The sequence below is a fragment of the Takifugu flavidus genome, chromosome 10, assembly GCF_003711565.1.
Source record: "Takifugu flavidus isolate HTHZ2018 chromosome 10, ASM371156v2, whole genome shotgun sequence".
NCBI lineage: Eukaryota > Metazoa > Chordata > Actinopteri > Tetraodontiformes > Tetraodontidae > Takifugu > Takifugu flavidus.
This window is the reverse complement of record NC_079529.1, coordinates 11,058,477-11,077,378: the sequence shown is the minus strand read 5'-3', so window position 1 is coordinate 11,077,378 and position 18,902 is coordinate 11,058,477. Positions and strand designations below refer to the sequence as shown.

Genomic DNA, 18,902 nt, shown 5'->3' with positions numbered 1-18,902 from the left:
GGCAGATTCAGATTTTAATGTTATTTGTATTCAAGTGTCCTCCTGAACCACATATAATGTTTCTTAATGGAAGAGTCTGGAAATAGAAACAGAAATGCTGTGAAGACTATGGACACATTATTGGGAGCAGAAATATCCTGTTTATCAGAGGCCCAGTCTGACCTCGCTGGACTCTGATGATCATATTCGTATCTGTGGGGACTTTTTGTCGGCTATCAGGTCCAGCTCCTTGGTAACTTGATGATGCTTGATGAGTCCTTCCAGTGGTTCTGGGGCCTTAGCCGGGTCAGAGTTGTTTGAATACATCAACTGTAAACATGTTGGGCTTGGTTCCTCTCTGACAGCCAGAGCAGCAGCTTCCTGCTGTCCTGCAGGAACCACACCGTCTCCAAAGCTGAAGAAGCGTCCATCACCAGTCCTACGTAGATTATTGGTTCTGTTATTGTTTAGGTTTGGCGTACATCTAATGTGTGTTCACAAAAACAGAAACAATTGATCACAATAAAGTCAAGAAATGACTGATAAACATTTATCAGGGAATGGAAAATCCTGGGGTCAGAGTGCATGCAGAAACATCCCATAATTATCCCATACCGAGTCTGCTGGTTGACAGTTCAGCTCAAGCTTTCAGTCTCTGATCTTCTTCTGGGTCTCGCTGGTGTTTTTCCTCTGGATTGGCCTGAAGAGCTGGTACGCACGCGCTCTGAACTTCTGGTCTCTCACGCTGTAAATGATGACATTCCAGCAGCTGTTGCTGGTCAAAATCCAGAAGGCAAAAAAGGAAAAGTTGCACCATTTGTTCCCCAAAACATTTCCAACCACAAAGACGGCGATGGGCGTGAAGGAGACGGTAAACGCCACCGTCAGCGTCCCGATAGTTCTGGCTGCTTTGATGTCTGAGAAGGTCGGCTTGGAGGTGGTGTGGCTCTCTGACTTGGCCAGATGTTTCCGCCGCTTCGAGTGCTGCCTGATGCTGGACAGAGAGATGATGTTGATGACCACAGTCCCACCCAACAGCGTGAAATCAAAGGCGGGGAAGAGGAGCAGGATCTTCCAGGCCTGTCTGGAGAACTCGCCAAAGCTGCCCAGAGCGTAGTTGCACATGCGGCTGCAGGAGTTGTACTCCAGAGCGATCTCTCTGCTGAAGAGCATCGGAGACACGGCCAAAAAGAAACTGGCCCCCCAGGAGAAGATGATGAGGACCGTGGTCCTCTTCCGTGTGATCACAGAGTCCCTGTGCAGAGGCCTCAACACGGCGATGCTCCTCTCAATGGTCATGAGGAAGATGGTCGTGATGGACACCAGGGTGCACCCGGCAAAGATGGGTCCGATAAGGTTGCAAGGGTGGAAACTCACAGACTGCGAGTTGTATGAGGTCCACTCTGGAGCAGAGTCAGTGGTCATGAGGTAAACTTCTGCGTAGACGGACAACGGCACCACGAACACCCCCACAGCCAGGTCAGCGACAGCCAGCGAGGCCTTCAGGTATCCTTGTGGTGTGTGGAAGTGTTTAGTGCTGAGAATCACAGCCAGAGTCACCAAGTTCCCAACCAAGATGGCTCCAATCAGCAGCACCATGAAGGACACCAGCAGGACTTTTGGCCAGGGTGCAGCAGCATATGTTGCACGGCGCCGCCTCGGCTCCATCCAACATGGAGGAGGTGCTGCTCTCAATCATGGTAGAAGCTGCTGCGGAAGCAGGTCATCGCCTGGAATCAGTAACAGAGGAGAAGTTTGGGGTCATGATCTGGAGCAGTCAAAACGGCTGCATCAGCACCTTTTCTGGCAAAACCAGTTCCACCAGGGTGATGGTTTAAAAGTCAGAACCTCTTCTAATAGAGCATGTAAAATAAAGTAGAGATTAATGAATGATGGAAAAATATTCATGATTAGCACAACTTTAGTTAACAATGGCTCCCATTGGGTAATGTGTATGTGGCGGTTCTTTTTTCACTCCTATGATAAACTACAGTTTACACCGGATGTGACATCATCTGACATGTGACTGATCCAGCTGTCTGTAGTGGGCAGTTCCATAACGTCATAATCTGACCTCTGCAGAGCAACATCTGTAGTAGTAAACAAATATCAGATGTTGCTTGTAGCACGTTTAATCCACAAATCTGGCCGGTTCCTGGAGAACATCCCCCAGAACCATGTTCTACAAACCACCGTGCGAACTTGACAGAACCTTGACAAAATTCCGATTTCTCCAATTTTGTTCACACAAACTGATTTGACCAGATGACGTCAAGCATTCATTAAATATCCAAACGGCAGCATAAGTTTTTATAATAAGAATCACAATTATTGTTGCTGTGGTTTAATATTTAGCGTTGATTTGAAAAAAGCGTATTTAACACATACTGAGCTTTAATAAATCTACAAATTTACAGAAAAGGCTGATTATGATCATTATAAACCACAAAGTCTTCGCTCTCACACGCACGCGCAGCCACGCACGAACCTCCTCCAGCTGCAGTGAAAAATCTCAGGTTGCAAAGACAAAAACATCAAATCGACAGGAAAAACAACAAGGAACAAGTTAACCAATAATCTCAATAGCTTGAATGAATTTCCACATTCTTGTAACAGGATTGGATTCCCATGTGAGGGTTCCGGGATGAAATTACTCAATAAGAAACACAAAACTTACTTAAAGAATCAAGTTTCCCTCCAAACGCAGAACGATGCGTGCGTGGCTGTCCTCGCGCTCCCAGCACAAACGCAGAATCAAGGACCGCAAATTCGGAGCAGAGGATGACGTGCATACTCTGGAGGGTGCGTGTGCGTGCTCTGGAGGGGACGCGTGTGCGTGCGCTGGTGCTGGTGCTGCTGGCTTAAGAGTTCAGCTTTCTGTCTCACTTGATATTTCTCTTTAAAAGTGTCCACGTGTGTCCACCGCTGAGCCAGACGAAGGTTCCAGAGGGATTCTTTTCTAATCTGCTCATCTAGTTTCCACAGGTGTGTCTCGGTCCTCAGGTTCATTGTCATTAGGTGTCCCTCCTCAGTTTGGACGCTGAGGACGCGCCTGTGCTGGGATGTCCTCCCGGACGCTCGTCCAGTGTCCCTCTGATCTGCAGATGAGGCTTATGTGACAGAGCAGAAGAGACCACAGGGCAAATTATTGTGGTTTCAAAGATCATTTCTGTGTGTGTGTGTGTGTGTGTGTGCGTGTGTGACACAGCAGCTCGCGAGGCCGAGCGAGGACGCTGAGAAGGCGACACGCCACCGTTCGGCCGTTGAGTTAATTTGCCCTGACTGTGACGAGCTCGCTCATTCGGCGGTTTCAGACCCCCCCACATGCACCAGCGCGTGGGGGGGCTTCTGTTGCCGAGGGTTTCAGGCGACAGATGGGAGAGTCCGCAGGAGGCTGAGCTGCTCTGCACGTTTGAATGTGCGATGATGTCATCTTTGTTTGGGATCGTGTGTCCACGCGGCCGCTGGGGGGAGGGTGGGGGTGGGGGTGGGGGTGCTATGAAACCATTACAGTTGTCAGCATCTGTCCTCTCGCTGCTCTTTGCATTTATATAAGAGTGTTTAATATCAGCAGAGCTGAGCTGATTTTACACAACAGGCTCATAAATGTGTGGACGCCTTCATGTTACATCATCTTAAAACCCAACGTTCTCTCTGCTGCTCCTCCGACGGAGCGCATGTGGTCCACAGCCTCCATCTTCTCGTCCTGTCCAGTGCAGCCCCTCTGGACCCCTGAGACTACACTCCATTTGTCCGCACCTTTAGGCTGCGTTGAGGGAGGATTTGTCTTCTTTTCCGGGCTCAGTGATCAACACAATCTCATGATTTCATAGACGATCTGATGTTCTGGACATTGGGAAGGTTCCTCGAGCTCTGGCCATAAACACGCATCATGTCACAACAACGCTGACGTCCCAGCTACTGCAGGATGGGCCCGGCCCGTCAGCAAACTGCCCCATAGCGAAGCAAATAAGATCTGACAGGAACTTCATCTCCACTCAAAATCTGATAAAGAACACAAGAAGAGTAATAATTCCCAGAGGATTCTTTGTGCAGCAAATCTTTAGCTTGTGTGTAATTTTGCGTTTGAAGACAATTGGAATTAAAGCTGTTTGATTCCATCAGTTACAAAAATACTGTGGGACAAATAAAGACGAACCTTGTGAAGGTTTCATTTGATTTAGAATGTCCTCCTCTGGGGTTGAGCTGCCTCAGAGCCCTGAGAACCTGTGTGTCGGGTGGCTTTGGTCCCCTCTGGGCTGACGGGGATCTCTACTGTGTTGGTCCAAGCATTTCCTGTCCCAGAGTCACACAAGTCTCAGGGTTTATGTCCTCGGGGAAATCTATGACGTTTAAAGCTGAACGGACTCCGCTGAAGCAGGACCTGTGATAGTGGAGTGCACCAACAGTAGTGCACCAGCTGTGTGTGGGGCTCATCTTTATTGTCCTCCTGGAGCCTCCAAACAGCCCCGCGGTGCTGCCAGTGCAGAATAAGAGCCTGCTGTGCCTGGGTTGGCACGAGCCGTCGGTGGAGCTGGGCTCTGCCACAACAAGCTGCTCACATTCCCACAAATGCTGCTTGAGGACAGAAATCTGTTTGTTTCCCTCATTCCAGATTAAAGATCTCATACCAAGACATCACGCTGTCATCAGTCATCAGTAAATGGAACAGAACAAACAAGCATGAAAATTGTAGCTACTGAGCTTTTTTCTCCATTTTACCTGTGCATTTTAAAAGTCTAGCTACATTTTTCATAAGCACAACAGAATGCCTGGTTATGACGTTTTTCCCACCAAAGTGACCCTGATTACTCCCCAAACTTAGAGCGATTGTTTTTAGGTATAAGTTCAGTAATAATGTAAACTATTCAGGACATATTTGCAGTAAAGTCAATCTGAAAGTGCTCATCAAACACCTCGTCGGACCGTTTCTGTCCTGCTGCTGACCCGCAAGGTCTCCACCCTGCTGCCTTCACGGACCCCGGGAGACCCAAACACCAAAGTCCAAACGGTTTACTCAAAATGAGAACGGAACTATACACATAAAAACTATTAATACAGCTCAGGAATAATCATTTTCAAATTTAGGATAAGGATAAACTATTTCATATATAATTCCGTTGCTATTTTTATTTTCCAAAGGCACCGTCTGCTTATTATAATTCGGCTGTAAAACGTAGATCTGCAAATAGTTTCGGTTTCTGAATTTAAATAGAATTATAGACTTGAATGGCCAACTGTGCGGTGCACATACATATATATATGTGATACATATATAACATCGATATATGTTATGTCCTCCAGTTGGCAGGCTGCTCTTCCTCAATACTCGTGGCGCTGGACTCTCCGGGGGGCCGTGAAGGCGCCTCTGCCATGTTGTATTATTTTCGGGCAGCTGCGGCGGCGGCGGCGACGGCGGAATATTCGGTGTTCCATCTGCACACTCGGACCTTCTGTGTGGGGAGACACGGCTTCCTCTAAGTACCCGGACTCCAACTAATCTCCATCGGTACAGTTCAAGTTAGTGGACAACCGCGGCTGCAGTCGGGTCGGTAGTTTTTGCTCCTTGAAAAGTTGTTCTTGCTGTGTCAGTTTGACAAGCTAACTTAAGCTTCTACTTTATAAATATGTTTCAAACTCCACGGTCGAATCTCTCGCCCATGTCAACCTAAAGGGCTGCGAAACGTTGCTATACAAACCAACTATTGTTGAACAAGCCCAAGCAAGTTGCAAGAATTGAGCGGTGTTTTGGGAAGCTAACTGGTGCTAGCAGGCTAACGCTGACACCTCGAAGGAAGCCTGAAAGTTGTTTCTGAGTAAAGAAAAGAGGAAGAAAAGTCACCATTATTCAAAGCGTTCTCGCCGGGGTGGACTTTCTAAACCTCTGGGATAAAGCCTGCTTAGTTCTGAAGGTCGGGACGGAATGGAAACGAGGAGTCCGAAACTAACCGTGGAGTGAAAGTTGAAGGTTTGAGGCTGAAATGTGGAGAATTGTGCAGTGATTTGTCAGACGTCTTCAACAGCGATGAGGAAATAAACGGTCTGTGGGTGAAATGTTCTCCACCACAAGATAGGAAGTCTCCTTCAGTTGGATCTGAAGCGAGGCTGGGAGGGTTGCAGCTGGTCTGACTGGTGCTGCGGGTGGTCAGAGTCCACTTTGACGGCCTCTAATCCTGTTATGACCTCATGTCCAGGACCGGACCCGTGGCTCCAGGAGGAATTCCTCATCCACTGAAGCTCAGGTCATTGTGTGTCCAGTGTGTCCAGTTTCAGCATCATCCATGAGCTTGTTCTTTAGAGCATTTTATTGCTGCTGTCTGCTCACGAACCCGATCTTCTGACTGTAGAACAAACACTTTATAAGGAAGGATAACTGTGTTGGTTCCTCGGACACAAGGCTATGGCTGATTTAGCTGTGGAAGATGGGATGGTTCCTGGTTCTGAGTCGGGCAGCTTGCAAATTGTGGTGGGAAATAATCATCAACCAAATGAGCTGAATATTGTGTGCATAAGGTGTCTCGGCGTGGTTAGACAGGTTCTGCCTCTTGTCCTTTCACTGTTCAGGAGCAGCACGTCTGCCCTTCTGGCCTGTGTAATCTGACACCCAGCACATAATCCAATATGTCTCCAAGAATAAATGGCTGCAGATTAGAGACATAAGAATAGCAGGATACTTCCGGTGTGCCATTTCAGGTCGAGAACACCTGAGGAGGAGGAGGAGGAGGAGGAGGAGGAGGAGGAGGAGGGGGGTCGCCATTTTGGACAAGCAGAATCCAACGTTAACTGGTGTTTTGCAGTAAAATGGAGCGGACGGAGTTTGTGGAATGTTCTGTGATCCTCCATCTGTTTCCTTCATTCAGCTGAGCTCAGCAGCTTTGGGTCCCTGCTGAAAAAGGGCCAGCAGGTAGCAGAGCGCCAGCCCCAACCAGGCAACAGCTTCATCGCTCTTATTGGGGACGATGCTTCGTGTGCCGACATGTACTTGACTAATTATTTAGCTCGTGCCCTTGTGTCAGACCTGTAATCTGTTGGAACCTGTGAGGATTAAACCGTCCTGCCTGCTCACAACCGTAGCACGGTTGCTCTCGCACGAGCCCGGAACACCCATGTTTCAGTGGGAGTCTGAAGAGGTGACGTCTCGAGGACTCGCCGTCTTTTCATCAACATTGACATTTCAGTGTTCAGTAAACTAGCTTTGGTCATAAGATCTGGATGTAGCTTGAGCTAAAACAGGAAGTGACCCTTGTGTCCTGCCAGGTGCTGGAAGGTGAGTTTGTGCACTTTGAGCTGAGGGTTATTACCTTCTGCAGGCTGTGCTAACACGCTGAGACGCGACTGAAGCACTGAGACAAACAGATGCGTTTGTGCTTAAACAGGAACCAGCTCCAGAGCCTAGTTTCTGGTTTCAGTTGTTAAATCTGCTTTTGAAAACCACTGTTTCAGGTGAGCTAACAGCTAGCGGTGCTAGTCCAGCAGATTACCCTCCAGTGCTTTTCTGTGTTCACGTGACGCTGTAATCCCTCAAATAATCTGACGGCTGCTCTTGTCTCACACTGGGCTGTCGGAGCCGATAAGGGCTTTTCACAGGAAGTCTGTCCATCCTGTTTGCAGATGTTTTAAGAATGTCTGGAAGGACTGACTGGGTGTGATGACCTCCAATTAGTTCTAGTTCTAATTACAACATTAAGATTTTGTCAAACTGCTGTTTCATCAAAACAGGGACAGAAACCAGGTTTAAGCATCGCTCACTGTCAGTTAAGGATTGGTATCAATACATTCTTGTTATTAAGAACACATTAATGTAATAACAGCTTTGTCAGGTCTGCAGGGATGCTAAGGAGTTCAGTGTGCAAGCACCATGACACATTTCCCCCTGAGCCCAAACGCTCGACCTTGTGCTGCAGACAGCCCACAGGAACCATTCCGCCCGCCTGTGTTGTCACCAGTTTGCTCCCAGTAGGCTTGAGCTCTTCTCACTGGGGCATCATGTTGAAAAGTCTAGATTAGAAAGGATCTCCAAAAAAAATAATCAAGCGCACCTTCCACTTTTTCTGCCTCCTGTGTGAACTGTGGAAGATGGATGTCGTGTCCACTGAGGGTTTGATCTGAGTCATTGGTTCTGACGCGTCAGTGCTGTTGGATGTCATTACAGGAAACACTGGTTCAGCATGGAGAGTTCAGCATCCTGCAAATGACCTGGTTTCACAGAACCACCTGTAGTCCTCCATTATGTGCTGCTGCAGGCCGCTTCATAGCTGTGGTGCCAGGTTCTGGCTGACCCGAGGCTGTGGAGCGTGCCATGTGCTCGGCTCGTGCGCGACTGTCACGTGACGATAGTGTAATCGCAGCCTTCGCAGTTGGAAAATGATATTATTGTAAAAGCGTCCCTCAGCCGCCACGTTTCCAGCTGTCTCGGCCTCCTTTTGCTGAGTTTGTCACCCTGCATCATCCTGCGTGATGAAGCTGGCTGCTCTTTGCCTCAGGAGTGGCAGCGAGCCCTGCCTACAGTGTTGACGTGTCAGCAGCCTCTCTGCCCTCCGGGGCTTCTGTGGCAGCATCAGGCAGTTTCCTCTCCGGGTTATTAGTGTGCAGATCACTGGAGGACGAGGCCGGCTCTGCTGCTCTGGCTCATTAGCATCATTTCTCGTTCTGTGGATCTTTAAAAAAAAAAAAAAGAAGGAAGCATGAAGACGGATTTGATTAACTCCTGTGTTACGGCTCATTTTGATGAAAAGTGGGGAAAAGGGTGATAATGTGGAACCATTTTCTCTCCCTCCTCCCAGGTGAGGTGAAGATGGTGGACCGACTGGCTAACAGTGAGGCCAACTCAAAGAGGATCGCCATTGTGGAGGGCTGCTTCGGCACCGCGGGTCAGCCGCTGGCCATCCCCGGCCGGGTGCTGATCGGTGAGGGAATTCTCACCAAAGTCTGCCGCAAGAAGCCCAAAACGCGCCAGTTCTTCCTGTTCAATGACATCCTGGTCTACGGCAACATCCTCATTCAGAAGAAGAAGTACAACAAGCAGCACATCATCCCTTTGGAGAGCGTCACCATAGACACCGTGCCCGACGACGGCGACCTGCGCAACGGTTGGCTCATCAAGACGCCCACCAAGTCCTTCGCCGTCTACGCCGCCACGGCGACCGAGAAGTCGGAGTGGATGAACCACATCGGGAAGTGCGTGAGTGACTTGGTCCAGAAGAGCGGCAAAGCGCCGACAGGTGAGCACGCCGCCGTCTGGGTGCCAGACTCGGAGGCAACGGTCTGCATGCGCTGCCAGAAGGTGAAGTTCACCCCCGTCAGCCGCCGCCACCACTGCAGGAAGTGCGGCCTCGTGGTGTGCGGCCCGTGCTCGGAGAAGAAGTACCTGCTGCCCAGCCAGTCGTCCAAGCCCGTGCGCGTCTGCGAGTTCTGCTACATGCAGCTGACGTCAGGAGGCCTGGCGCCGCGCTCGGACTCCCTGAGCCGGCCGGGCAGCAAGTTCAACACCAGCAACCTGTCGGACGACGACGACGACGACGACAGCAGCGATTGAGGAGCAGACGTGCCTGCGGCGGGATGGTTGAGGATGAAATCGCACCAAAATACTCTCCTTCCTGTTCCAGCACTAACTGTGGCTAAAGGGAGAAGAGTCGGGGGCCAGGCGACCTTTGACCCCTGTCAGGACGACGGTTGGTTAGAACAGAACATGGTGCTCCTCCCATCACCTGCGTCCTCTTTCCACCTTTCAGGCTTCTTGTATTTGTTCACGAACTACAGAGGTCGGACATTCTGCAGGGAAAAACAAAGCTTTGGGTTTTTCTAGGAAGCTCCTACATTTTTCTTCTCTATTTTTGTACATTTATTGTGAAGAAGCGTTTTATATAATGAAAGGTGTTCTGCAGCAGCTTTCCTCAGCCACCAACACTACCTTTGGCCTGTAAAGTCACCTGGTGCCTTCAGTGAGCAGATAGAGGTTATTTTTAATGAATCGAGGCTGCTAACGACCACAGGTTCAGGTCTGAGACGATCGTCCTCTCTCTCCCTCTGAGCTCAAAAACACATTTTGCTTCACTAACAACGGTCGCGATTTGAAATAAATTAAGGGAATCCCATAAAGAACGAGGCAGCGAAAGCTGAATTTGAATGGATGTCTCCAAATATGAACTGTTCTCACAAAATGAAGCTGCTTTTAACATCTTCCTCAGTTAATGTCCCAGGTTCATATTCAAAGGTAATAATTCACCATTTTGGTGTCTTTAAAATCAAGAAAATGTTTGACTTAAGCTCAAAAGACCCGCAACTACTGACTGTTTTAACCTGCTGCTCATTTTCTCTGAGGGCTGATGCACAAATGTGAAAACTGGCTGTTGGTTTGTCTTCTCTATCTTCATTTTACTGTCTCAGGAAAAAAGGAAGCAGAAAATATTCGGAGGAAAAGAGCGGGTTTGTTTTTAAGACTCGGAAGCAGTGTTTGACTCTCCGAGCAGATGAACGCTCCAGTAGACTCACCTCCAGTGCCTTCTTCCAACTGAGAAATGCCCCAAGCAACAGTGAATCCTGTCTAATCAGAAGGATCAGGAAACCGAGCTGCGTGTGCGGCTCTGGCCCTGAAGGGCGGCGCTGCGGCTCTGGCCCTGAAGGGCGGCGCTGCGGCTCTGGCCCTGAAGGGCGGCGCTGCGGCTCTGGCCCTGCAGGGCGGCGCTGCGGCTCTGGCCCTGCAGGGCGGCGCTGCGGCTCTGGCCCTGCAGGGCGGCGCTGCGGCTCTGGCCCTGAAGGGCGGCGCTGCGGCTCTGGGCCTGCAGGGCGGCGCTGCGGCTCTGGCCCTGCAGGGCGGCGCTGCGGCTCTGGCCCTGCAGGGCGGCGCTGCGGCTCTGGCCCTGCAGGGCGGCGCTGCGGCTCTGGCCCTGCAGGGCGGCGCTGCGGCTCTGGCCCTGAAGGGCGGCGCTGCGGCTCAGCTTTATTTTCTGTTTTCCTTCCTTTTTCACAGCCTGATGATGAAGTCTGGTGGTCATGTGAGCGTAGATCATGTGATCTGGAGAGTTTCTCTTCTCGGTGGCTCTGAAGAGTGAGACTCTTGGTGGCAACAGTTCAGGGACCAGAAAGGGAATCTTTTGGCAGTGAAAGTTAATGTTGCTGCAGTGAAAATGATTTGAAGAATACTAATGATCACTAAGAGCTTCAGCGTGGCTGATCCAGTTTGCTTAACAAAGTCAGATTGTTCTGTTGGTTTTTGTGGATCTGGGTTTTCATTTGCAGTAAAGTCGTCTTCTGCTCTGAAATGACGCCATCTAGGTTCGTTCTGTTGACCTCGTCTGCAGCTTAATTTACTTGCCGACAACCAATCAGCAGCTAGAGATGTTTGATTTACGACCTCAAAAAGAAATCGGCCTGATCAACGTTGAATTTGGACTCGGACCATCTGCTGTGGAGAAGTGACAGATGATGTTCAGCAATATCTTTTTAAAGAGGCTAAAATAATCCAGATATTGATCCCATCTTGTGGTCTATATTGCCTAAGCTGATGGACCTGGGCCGGATCACCCCTGCAGAGCCGGCCTGTGCTGCTGGGGCTGGCAGCATCGATGCGATGGTGGAAACCTTCATGGCTGAAGCGGAAATCCCTTTTTTTTGTGGTTCCTTACTTTCTTTAATGTTCTCTTGATTTATTTCTCTTCAATTTCGGGGGGTTGTTTTTAATTTGAAAATCTTCTAAAAAGGGCTTTGATCAGATTGTAATCCAACATACCATTGTTCATTACTAATTTCAGAGAATTTTAATTATATTGTATATAAATGTTGACTTGCGTAAAGCCAGACTGGTCGTGTGTTGACTCTACTTTATTTTTACTTTCCTATCAATATGTTACACTAAAACTGGGAAAGAAGTAAAAATTCAGGGATACTATGAATTTATTTGATTTACTAAAACAGAGTGTGGAACAATGTAAAGCAAATAAATAACGGCTATAACAGTAACGTAGTTTTTAAGTGTAGTTTACCTGAGAGCAATGCCAAAGCAGTTGCAGTCGTCACTTATTTTTAAACTCAGACGTAGTTGCGGTTCCCTGCCGGTGGGGGCAGTGTTGCGCCTTTAAGCGGCAGCCTCGAGGAGCAGAAGAAGACGGTAATGCTTTTGACCGAGCGCTCCTTACGTAATCAGCTAAATTCAAGCGGATAAAACTAATAGTTGTCAAACAGAATAAAGAACTTTTAAACCCACAGCGACGAGATTAATCTGATTAAGGTGCAAGAAATCCTCTGGTGTTCATGCAAACTCATGCCAAACACAATAGCCTCTAAAATAGCTTATGTTGAAGTTTTAACCAGATTCAGCTGTGTTGACAGGTGGGTTTATGCTGGAATAAAACTAAAGATATTTTATTCGATATCTTAGCTTAGTGTGGATCTAAACGTTCAGATTCGAAACGATCTGCACGTAAAGCAGTTATAAACGAAAAGGAGGCGAATAGACCTTAGGAATGTTATTCCCGGAGAACAGCACTGATTTAAGGTAAGAAATCTAATCTTCTGTTTGTTAACTTATCAAATGGTTGTTGGTGCAGGATGGTGATTAACTGTAGATTAAATCTGTACATTTAAATCACTTTGTGGTTCCATTATAATAATTTCAAACGCGGCAACTTTTTGCCGTTTATTGCAAAGGTTTCGGTGACTATACAATATATTTTTTATCAATCCAACCAAATGACTGACTTCATACAGGGGGAAACACTTGTCACAAATTCAACATTAAATATTTGTATTATAAACTTAACTCAACGTTGCTGCTCCAACGTGTTCTGAATGGCGCCACCTAATGTTCAGCGGGGGAAGTTTTCTGAATTTAGAATGAACTTTGTTCCGGTTATGCAGCAAAATGAATCAACAAAAATATCAGTTATTGACAATCTGCTTACATATGTAGGTTTTAAATGTTTACAGTTGTAATTCAGCCATTTACACCGACTGCAACACCCCGATGGCAATTCCAGAATTAGTTTCAGTTCATTTAAATGCTGAAGTGGATCTTCTGAGTTTCCTTTGCAGCCTGTTTCTGTACATCACTTATTGAAATATAAACCTGGAGCTCCTTAATAATTGTAGAAAGACACATTCAGATATCTGCATTAGTACTGGGCCAATGCTTGATATCAATACCAGTGTGTTGGTGGATGGGACAGATATTAGCATGCTTGCTACTATTAAAAGAATTTTATTTCTATTTTCATGTCCAAATAAAGAAAAGAAAGTTGTAAAGATGTAACTGAATCATGTGTTTAAACACAAAGGTCAGCAAGATGGAAGCTGATAGTGCCTCTTCCTGAGCTTTATTGTTTATTGTCAGTCCTCTGCTCTCCTCTTATCTTAGAGATAAAAGTCAGAGGGGTTTGGACATGTCCAGAGGAGGGACAGAGAATATGGTGGGCAAATGGACTTGATGAGATGGATGATGGAGCCGAGAGGACACGAAGGCAGAGAGGAGGAAGATTGGCTGTGCAGTCCAAGCTTTAGATGGCAACATTGCTGCTTAAAAGAATAATGAAGAAACAAGTGAGTCTAATGTCTCTTGTGAAAATGTTTAAAGTCTTCTGGATCCCCAAAGGTTCTTCTATGACGTTATGGTTCTTTCCTTCCCTTGGTCAGCTGGCAGCCGATTGGTCGACCCAGTCCCACAGATGAACGGAGCCGTCCGACGCCGTCGACAGCAGCGTCCTCGGCCGGTGGGGATGCCAAAGGTGAGAGGTGACCACGACATCGTCCCCCGGCTGTGATGACACGGAGTGGCCACAATGCACAAAGACGGGGGGAACCTTCTGGAGCTCCCGAGTCCAGCAGGATGTGTCGTAGATTTGAACCGCTCCACCGAATCCTGACGTGACAGAGGAAAAAAAGTCTTCTTCACTACTTTCACCTGACCCAGGCAAGACAATGGTTTTACAGTACATACAGAAACAGCAGCTCACTGCTGTGGGGGATTATGGGTTATGTAGTTTCAATAGTGCTAACGTAGTATGAACTTTATCCTCTCTGTACAACCGTCTCTCATGGTTAGCACTATCAAGAATCTCCTTAGATTTTTACTTCCAGGTCTCACGGGTGAACGCAAGTGTTGGTGAATGAGTGTAGAAGCAACCATGTGAAACTAACTACTGGTAGATCTTTCTTGCTGTACAGGATGACCGTTCAAACACCTGAAGGAGCTACCCTTAGGTTCAGGAGTGCTTGGCTGGCTACCTGACTTTATGCTTAGCTAACTTTGCTACTTCCTGTTTTATAGGTGTAAACTAACCTGATACTGCAATACAGCCATTGAGAACTGGCGCCCACGACACTCTGACATGGTCCATGCTGCCCCTCACTGGTCCAGTATCCATCTGAGCTGCACTCACAGCTTCTCCCAGGTTCCTCAAGTCTGAAACCAGCATCTCTCCAGATGAGGAAACTCTCAGGATCCTGCTGGCGGGCGGCCCTGCGGACGCCTCCGTCCACCAGAGGCTAGATTCTGTTGATGAAGCCGGTGGAGGCGAAACCTGAGGAGAGCTGGATGCCCGAACATCAGCAATGTAAAAGCTGCCGTTACAGCAGCCGGCGAGGAAGACGCTGTCGCTCAGAAACTGCAAAGAGCTGAGCGGATCTGCCGAGGCCACGTCTGTCGGGGAGGAAGGATACCTGATCACACCATTAAGTGCCAATGAAATCGATCTCACCAGCAGTTTTAAACCTTTACATTGTCTAAGGTGCGTTATGTTCACACAGCTCAGCTGTTACCCAGTTCAAACAGGAGACTTCCTGCCACCAGCTGGCTCAGCTGCACGTCGGCACTCGTGGCTCCGTGAAGAACCTGAGGATCTGATGAACGGCGGGCTGCCATCCTGCTGCCTCCCTTTGGCCCTCGCCCAGCCACACCTCCTGCTCTCTGGATCACATCTGACAGTAAAAACAACCAAGGAGACAGAAACACAATGATTTCTCTGAGTTTAGCAATATAAACTTTAAAGATTAATATAAAGAGTACAAATGTCCTGACCGAGGACACAAGTTACTGGTTATTTACCTAACTTGATAGGTGTAATTAGCTTTATTTTTCTGATTTATTGTTATCAAAGTGGGGTTTAACTCACCACTGTCTTCTCCCAGCTTCCACACCTGCAGATCTGAACTCCGACCATCGTTGGTGACAATATACCTGTAACAATAATCTGAGTTACTGACGTTTTCCATGAGATGTTTGTGTTTTATTGTCAGACCAAATGTAACGTTGTTGACTTTCTTCAATCTTCCAAATCGTTGATTGCCAGAAAACAGCAGCAGCCATTGCTGCAGTTACGTCGATTTGTAACAAATCAGGGCAGAAAGTGATGGAATTTATTAATAATATTCATACAGTCTATTTTCTTTTGCATTTTGAACTGCATCCATACAAATATTTTGCTTTTTTAGCAAGTTAATTAAACAGCTTAACTCCAGACCTTTATGTGGCCTGCTGAGTTTCTTAATCATGATATAAAATAGGATGTAATCCTTATTTTACCTGGTACCTGGAATGTGTTTGAGGCAGTGAACAGGAGTGTCAGTGAGGCCACCATGCACAACTTTAAAGTCCCGCTCTGCGCAGAGACCCTGAACACACCACACACTGGTATCAATGGAGTTTTTATTACAATAAACCACGGAAGATTCCGAAGTTTGTGACATTACCTTATTTGCATCTGCCAACAGCCTGGGAGGCAATCTCAGCTCCAGAATTTCATTTTTAGACGAACTGTATCCTGCTACACACACGGCTGCAAAGTTAAAGAAACATTCAGTTTGTCTGCACTCGACACTCAATTGGTTTGCCTGAATATACTGAAGTAAGATAAATAAGTAAAGAGAGAAACACGGAATCCCTAGAATAGATGGACTCACTGTCTCCTGAAGTCCAATCGGCGACTCTCGTGGGAGACTCCAACTGATACACGTAAAGATCGTTGTAGCTGGTAGAAAATACAGATACTTCAGTATTTCACAGTACAGAACCTCGCTAATGTAGGAGTAACGTGGACACTAAAAGAAAAATTAAACTCACGTTTTGAGGGACTCGATGAACCAGTCATCTAAACCATCTTCAAACGCCTCCATCTCCCTCCGGGCTACACGTTTCAATTACTTCCGGTTTTTGATTCTCGGCGGTCGCTTTAGCCAATGAGTAAAAAGGTGTCGCCCCCTAGTGGACGAACTCAGGCGTTGCCTTCTGTCGACGTCTAACACCAATGTGGAAGAATGAAAAGAATCAAAAATACAGCTCAGACAGTTCTGTTTCAATTCAAACAGGGCTATAGTGTTCAGAGAATCCTGTCATCTTTAAAAAAGCACTCCTACTGACAAAACAACAAATAAGAGAACATTTTTTATTATGCATTCAGGTTAAGCATCCTAAAATAACACAGTAAAGTGAAAGAAGACCAAACAAGGATGCGGGAAGGACATAAAAAACGGACATAAACTCAAAAAAAACAAAACCAGAGTTACAGAACAGAACAAGGGAACCATCAGCTACAGATGAGGCTGCCTCTTCGGCTGGAGTTGAAAACCTTCATCAACAAATCTTTCCGGACTCCCACCAGTGGCTGCACCATTACAGAAGGTCTGAAGGCCTGCTGCAACCGTGAGACTGACAGTCGCATTCAACAGTGGCTCCAGTGTGAACGCGGTGATGCAGGAACGTCAGTCGTGGTGTTTACTGCAGACCCACATGAGCTGGGGCAGTTCTCGGAGGTCTGTTGGCTCCAGGACGGAAAACCAGCTACACTGGCAGGCATACGCCCGTACACCCCTCCTCCGGTTCAGTCTGGCCCTGAGCTTGTGTCCGTCCGGTGTGTTGTTTCTGTTCAGAGCCCAATGATGGTTCAGAGCAAATGGTGAACAGATTAATTTGTTTAGTGTTTAATGAGATGATAAAATAAATTAAAATTCATCAAATAAATCAGCTCCATTTGTCAGTGCATTGGTGATTTCAATAAAATACCTTTACAGACTGCTAACAACAGTCATTCTGGATATTTGGGCCTCTTTAATTTAATTTATTTATAAAAATGTGTTATAACAGGTCACCTGCAGACTCACCTGAGGAACAGATAGTCACATGACGAGTCCCACTCGCAATCATCAAACATCAAGACGCGGAAGTCGCAAGAGGTGCATCGTAACTGGTCACATGACCTGTCAATAAATGAATAAATCATTTTATTTTAAATTTGGTGACTTAAGCAATTGATATATGTGTGTGTGTGTGTGTGCAAAATCAAACTGTTGACATACATAAACTCCCGCTCCATATACAGTATGTCTGTGTGATTGTGTGTGTGTTTGTGTGTAGATGTAACATGTTAACTTCACTTCTCTGATTTTGCAATGATGACAATAATAATGTTAACAGTCACCTCTTGGATGTGACTGTTCCTACACCGCTCACCACCGAACTGCCCCCAACAAAAACGGGACAACACCTGGAAAAACAGTTCTTGTTTGAAAAATCTAACAATAATACCAATACTACTACTACTAATAATAATGATAATAATAATATTTATAAGAAGAAGCTGCATGTGGATGAATTCAGGGATTGGTCCCTCATCACAAGACATTGAGAAAAATGTTTGGAGGATTGCAGGTGTTGTTTTTAGGATCTCCTCACTTTCTCTGAGCTGCTTGGCAAGATCTCGTCTTCTCCTCTGAACCCCCTTCAGATTCAGTCTGAAATAAAAGAAAAGCAGCTTAAATCAAGCACAAACATGCTCGTCTCTGTTGGGGTTCGCAGACAGGAATTCTGTCTGAAAGGGGCTTCAAAATAAATTTAAAAAAAGACAAGAGTTCTTTTGAGTGCTTCACCTTCAGTTGCTGAGAGTCTTCCTCCAGTAATTCCTCCAGGAGGGCGTCGATATCTTCAAGAACCTTTCCGACAGGCTGTTTGGGTTTTGAGAGGCTGAAATTGATGTAAACGCAGTTATTTGCTTCCATCAATTATTTGCAATCATCTGGAGTCTGCAAAAAGCAACATTTTACAAGTCAACATGTAATTCATACGGAACCATCGCTATTGAGGACAGAAGAAACACAGCCACTTAGCTTCAGCTGCTATTAAACTAGCTCCTACCTGTCTTTCTTTCGTACTGTGCTGTCTTTCCCCCTGTTTAAAGTCTCATTTGATGGTCCCGATGCTGCAGAAACGGAAACATTCTTACAAAATGTCCTCTCAATCTCGTCCAGTAGTTCGTCTAGGTCATCGTCCTCCATCTTCAGGGCTTAAATCCTGGCTTCGGACAGCAACAGAAGCAGCTAGTTGTCCATTAGCCACTAGCACGCTAACGCGTTGCTAAGTAACCGTTTGACCGAAAGGAAACGAAAGGAATCATTTTTTCAAAATAAAATCAAAATAAATGTTGGCACAAAAATATGGCGTGACAACATTGAGTTATAATTTTATCCTGATACTGTTGTCTCTTCATATTTGATAATTAAAAGATCGGAAAAGCTCATCTCGAAACAGAATCAGGTTTATCTGGAGTAAGTGCGCACATTTGGGTCGTTTTGGTTTTGGACACTCAGACCTGAATCTAGGAGTGAATTGAAACATTGCATGAAAGGTCAAAAGAAAAGCAACTGTCTTTAGTGGTCATCAACCGTAAAATATACTCATAATCGTCTTATTAAAAAGAAAAAGGTTACGCGTTGTCGGCAGGATTCGAACCTGCGCGGGGAGACCCCAATGGATTTCTAGTCCATCGCCTTAACCACTCGGCCACGACAACTATATATAGCCATGCCCAAAAGCACTGTAAAGAAGTGTAGGGAACCAGTTTCAATAGAACTTGGATTAATTCGAGTTTCACCTCCACCGATCATTGTAAACTGGAAACACACATATCTGTTCAGAAAACCTGGAGTTTTTCTTCTGAAAC

At 46.6% G+C, this 18,902-nt stretch overlaps 4 protein-coding genes and 1 non-coding gene across 10 annotated transcripts; 1 reads left to right on the top strand and 4 right to left on the bottom strand.

Annotated features, from left to right (window-relative positions):
• Position 1: 1 nt before the first annotated feature.
• LOC130532108 (trace amine-associated receptor 7d) lies at positions 2-1,703 on the bottom strand. Its single transcript, XM_057044431.1, is given in 3 exon segments — positions 2-463; positions 595-1,600; positions 1,602-1,703. Coding segments are annotated over 2 exon segments (1,050 nt in total). The 5' UTR covers positions 1,679-1,703; the 3' UTR covers positions 2-463; positions 595-627.
• A 3,479-nt stretch (positions 1,704-5,182) lies between these two features.
• Positions 5,183-11,777, top strand: plekhf2 (pleckstrin homology domain containing, family F (with FYVE domain) member 2). 5 transcript variants are annotated; one of them, XM_057044434.1, is made up of 2 exons: positions 5,183-5,488; positions 8,763-11,777. In XM_057044434.1, the coding sequence occupies exon 2, from the start codon at positions 8,774-8,776 to the stop codon at positions 9,512-9,514; it is 741 nt and encodes a 246-aa protein (XP_056900414.1). In that variant the 5' UTR covers positions 5,183-5,488; positions 8,763-8,773; the 3' UTR covers positions 9,515-11,777. The 5 variants fall into 5 exon arrangements, with proteins under 5 accessions (XP_056900414.1, XP_056900413.1, XP_056900418.1 ...); XM_057044433.1 differs by having other exon boundaries at positions 5,287-5,527; XM_057044438.1 differs by lacking the exon at positions 5,183-5,488 and adding an exon at positions 5,553-5,947.
• Positions 11,778-13,158: 1,381 nt separating this feature from the next.
• wdr73 (WD repeat domain 73) lies at positions 13,159-16,220 on the bottom strand. The gene is made up of 8 exons (XM_057044430.1): positions 16,031-16,220; positions 15,871-15,938; positions 15,661-15,746; positions 15,494-15,582; positions 15,084-15,148; positions 14,731-14,889; positions 14,252-14,611; positions 13,159-13,831 (listed from the first exon to the last, which is right to left on the bottom strand). Exons 1-8 carry the CDS (start codon positions 16,081-16,083, stop codon positions 13,602-13,604), a joined length of 1,110 nt encoding a protein of 369 aa, XP_056900410.1. The 5' UTR covers positions 16,084-16,220; the 3' UTR covers positions 13,159-13,601.
• A 118-nt stretch (positions 16,221-16,338) lies between these two features.
• cfap418 (cilia and flagella associated protein 418) lies at positions 16,339-18,371 on the bottom strand. Of its 2 annotated transcripts, none has more exons than XM_057044440.1 (6): positions 18,098-18,371; positions 17,833-17,926; positions 17,639-17,697; positions 17,385-17,450; positions 17,068-17,163; positions 16,339-16,828 (listed from the first exon to the last, which is right to left on the bottom strand). In XM_057044440.1, exons 1-6 carry the CDS (start codon positions 18,235-18,237, stop codon positions 16,669-16,671), a joined length of 615 nt encoding a protein of 204 aa, XP_056900420.1. In that variant the 5' UTR covers positions 18,238-18,371; the 3' UTR covers positions 16,339-16,668. The 2 variants fall into 2 exon arrangements, with proteins under 2 accessions (XP_056900420.1, XP_056900421.1); XM_057044441.1 differs by having other exon boundaries at positions 17,833-17,985; positions 18,098-18,282.
• Positions 18,372-18,670: 299 nt separating this feature from the next.
• trnas-aga (transfer RNA serine (anticodon AGA)) lies at positions 18,671-18,752 on the bottom strand. The gene has a single exon. It is a non-coding gene; the product is annotated as a tRNA-Ser (tRNA).
• Between the last annotated feature and the right edge of the window lie 150 nt (positions 18,753-18,902).

What these genes read in the sequence shown, in the direction of transcription:
- plekhf2 (XM_057044434.1), top strand. Translation starts at nt 8,774, where the DNA reads ATGGTGGACCGACTGGCTAACAGTGAGGCCAACTCAAAGAGGATCGCC.
- cfap418 (XM_057044440.1), bottom strand. Translation starts at nt 18,237, where the DNA reads ATGGAGGACGATGACCTAGACGAACTACTGGACGAGATTGAGAGGACA. An exon ending in ACAGTACGAAAGAAAGACAG is followed by an intron (nt 17,927 to 18,097) that starts GTAGGAGCTAGT and finishes CATCAATTTCAG; the next exon opens with CCTCTCAAAACCCAAACAGC. An exon ending in AAGACTCTCAGCAACTGAAG is followed by an intron (nt 17,698 to 17,832) that starts GTGAAGCACTCA and finishes CTTTTATTTCAG; the next exon opens with ACTGAATCTGAAGGGGGTTC.
- wdr73 (XM_057044430.1), bottom strand. Translation starts at nt 16,083, where the DNA reads ATGGAGGCGTTTGAAGATGGTTTAGATGACTGGTTCATCGAGTCCCTC. An exon ending in CGATTGGACTTCAGGAGACA is followed by an intron (nt 15,747 to 15,870) that starts GTGAGTCCATCT and finishes TTAACTTTGCAG; the next exon opens with CCGTGTGTGTAGCAGGATAC. An exon ending in TGGCTGTATTGCAGTATCAG is followed by an intron (nt 13,832 to 14,251) that starts GTTAGTTTACAC and finishes CTGTCACGTCAG; the next exon opens with GATTCGGTGGAGCGGTTCAA.